Source organism: Microtus ochrogaster, chromosome 7 (genome assembly GCF_000317375.1).
Source record: "Microtus ochrogaster isolate Prairie Vole_2 chromosome 7, MicOch1.0, whole genome shotgun sequence".
Taxonomy (NCBI): domain Eukaryota; kingdom Metazoa; phylum Chordata; class Mammalia; order Rodentia; family Cricetidae; genus Microtus; species Microtus ochrogaster.
In genome coordinates, this window is record NC_022014.1 from 82,573,086 (window position 1) to 82,575,872 (window position 2,787).

Sequence of the window (2,787 nt, forward strand, 5' to 3'; positions counted from 1 at the left end):
TCCTGTGAAAGCGATGCCGCCAGACACTGCCTGAGGGAGGTGGTGGAAAAGCTGCCTCAGCAGCTACTTTCTGAGTCCAGCTTAATGGGCAAGCTTCGGGTTATCATGGAGCAATCCACAGAGTGCATGAGTGCCTTCCTGCCCAACTGTCTGGACCTGGATGCCCTGGGTAGATGCCTGGCTCAGCTGGCCACACTGCGTGACTGTCCTGTGGAACGGCCACTCCCCGAAGGCCTGCAGGTTGGCCAGCCTAACCTGGTGTTGTGTGGCCACTCTGAGGTGTTGCTGGCCGCACTGGCCATCTATATGCAGGCCCCCAGGCAGCCTCTGCCCACCTTTGATGAGGTGTTGGTCTGCACCCCGGGGACCACAGTCGAGGAGGTGGAGCTATTCCTGCGACGCTGCCTCACGCTGGGCTCCCAGGAGCACAAGCTCTACAGCTTGCTGTTCGCGGACCAGCTGAGCTATGAAGTGGGCTGCCGGGCCGAGGAGCTCTTCCAGAGCCTGCGCGCACAGCGCCACCGTGAAGACTACCAGTTGGTGATGATCTGTGATGCTGCCCGGGAGCACTGCTACCTCCCCTCCACCTTCAGCCAGCACAAAGTCCCCCTGGTGCCCCAGGCCCCACTGCCGGACATCCAGGCCTACCTGGAAAACCATTATCAGGTCCCGAAGCAGACCCTGTCGGCAGCGGCTGTATTCAGAGACCGGATGTGTGTTGGGATCGTGACCTCTGAAAGAGCTGGTGTTGGTAATGAAAGAGCCTGGGGGTGGAGAGGGCCCCTCTACCAGACACTGCCCAATGACGCTTCCTCTTCCGGCAGGGACACCGAGATGAAACCCTTCTTCAGGGGTCTGCTCCTCCTTAGCTGTAGACCAGTTTCCCTTCTCGCCTAGTTGTGAAAACTGGCAATTCCTGAGAGCCCATTCCCTCTGCTCAGGCGCCTTTCTGCAGTTTTACTTCCTCTGCAAACCCCTGGCCCCTTACGTCCAAGTTGGCTGTGGTTGAGCAGAAACTCTGATCGTCCTTTGGTTGCTGTCTGTTCCTTCATCCCGTCCACTCTTCCCTGAACCACACTGTCCTGCTGGGAGAGTTTGTTCCTCCACGCTCTTGCTCTTGCCTTCACTGACTTAGGTGCACCAGCAGTAGCCAGGACAAGGCAAATTTGGTCAATGGCGGTAGACAGGGAACCCGGAGACTCTAAGGACATGAAGCCAGTTGGCAGCGATGGTGCATTGCATGCATTTTGAGTTAAACAGAGAGTAGCTTCCACGACATCTCCATATTGTCTTCCTCTCCGTCTGTAGACTTGGGGTCTGATTTGCGCATGTTCCCCTTGCAGGAAAGTCACTCTACGTGAACAGATTGCACAAAACCCTGAAAATAAAACTAAAGGACGACAAGGCGCCCCTGAAAACTATTCGCTTGACGGACCCGCACGTAGACGAGAGCCGGGTCCTGAGCTCCCTCCTTCCGTTCCTGGAGAAGGACTCTCAGAAGACGCCTATGATAGTCCATATTGATGTCAGCACTTCAGTAAGTGTCTGCCATCACCTGCCAGTGACTGACACGGGCGGGAGACATGGTTCCCAGATCCTGACTGCCTCCTCTCCACACACAGTCCTGATCCACGCCATCCTGTCAAGGCTACACCCTCACAGTCCTGTGTCTCCTGCAGGTCCAGACTGGGATTCCTGTCTTTCTTTTCAAACTCCTCATTCTGCAGTACCTAATGGATACGAGCGGGAAAATGTGGCTTCGGAACCCGTGCCATTTATATGTGGTTGAAATCTCACAAGAGCCCTCAGCACAGCCAAAGAGATCTTCCAAACTGGTGAGTACCAGAAAGACAACACAAAGGTTTGCTGTGGTGATGCACAACTCATCCTGGTTTGTTTCTTATCAACTTGATACAAGCTTGAGTTATCTGAGAAGGGAAATCCACAGTTGAGAAAACCCCTCCATAAGATTGTCTGTAGTCAAGGCAAGTCTGTAGGCCATTTTCTCTTTTTTAATTATTTAACTATTTTTAAAATTGTTTTTATTAAACTATATATTTTTCTCTACTTCCCTTCCTTCCTCCCCCTCCCTTTCTACCTTTCCCCATGATCTCCATGCTCTCAATTTACTCAGGAGATCTTGTCTTTTTCTACTTCCTATGTAGATTAGATCCATGTATGTCCCTCTTACGGTACTTTTTGTTGTCTAGAGATTGTGAATTGTTGGCCGATTTTTCTTTGCTTTATGTCTAAAAGCCACTTAGGAGTGAGTACATCTGATATTTGTCTTTCTAGGTCTGGGTTACTTCACTCAATATGTTTTCTAGATCCATCCATTTACCTGCAAATTTCAAGATATCATTTTTTCCTGCTGTGTAGTACTCCATTGTATAAAAGTACCACGTGTTCTTTATCCACTCTTTGGTGGTGGTGCATTTAGGTTGTCTCTGGGTTCTGACAATGACAAATAATGCTGCTATCAACATAGTCAAACACATGTCCTTGTGGTATGATTGAGCATCTTTTGGGTATATACCTAAAAGGGGTATTGCTGGTTCTTGAGGAAGGTTGTTTCCTAATTTTCTGAGAAATCGTCATACTGACATCCAAAGGGGTTGTAGGGCTGGAGAGATGGCTCAGTGGTTAAGGTCCTGAGTTCAATTCCCTGCAAGTACATGGTGGCTCACAACCATCTGGAATGAGGTCTGGTGCCCTCTTCTGGCCTGCAGAGATATACACAGACAGAATATTGTGTACATAATAAATAAACAAATCTTAAAAAAAAAA

At 49.9% G+C, this 2,787-nt stretch overlaps 1 protein-coding gene across 1 annotated transcript in view; it reads left to right on the forward strand.

Moving 5' to 3' along the window:
* Rnf213 (ring finger protein 213) overlaps positions 1-2,787 on the forward strand; it is a 79,979-nt gene that overhangs the window by 56,913 nt on the left and 20,279 nt on the right. Inside the window, exons 22-24 of the mRNA XM_026780086.1 lie at positions 4-751; positions 1,344-1,537; positions 1,680-1,835. Coding sequence (XP_026635887.1) covers positions 4-751; positions 1,344-1,537; positions 1,680-1,835 — 1,098 coding nt within the window. The remainder of the gene's footprint in view (positions 1-3; positions 752-1,343; positions 1,538-1,679; positions 1,836-2,787) is intronic.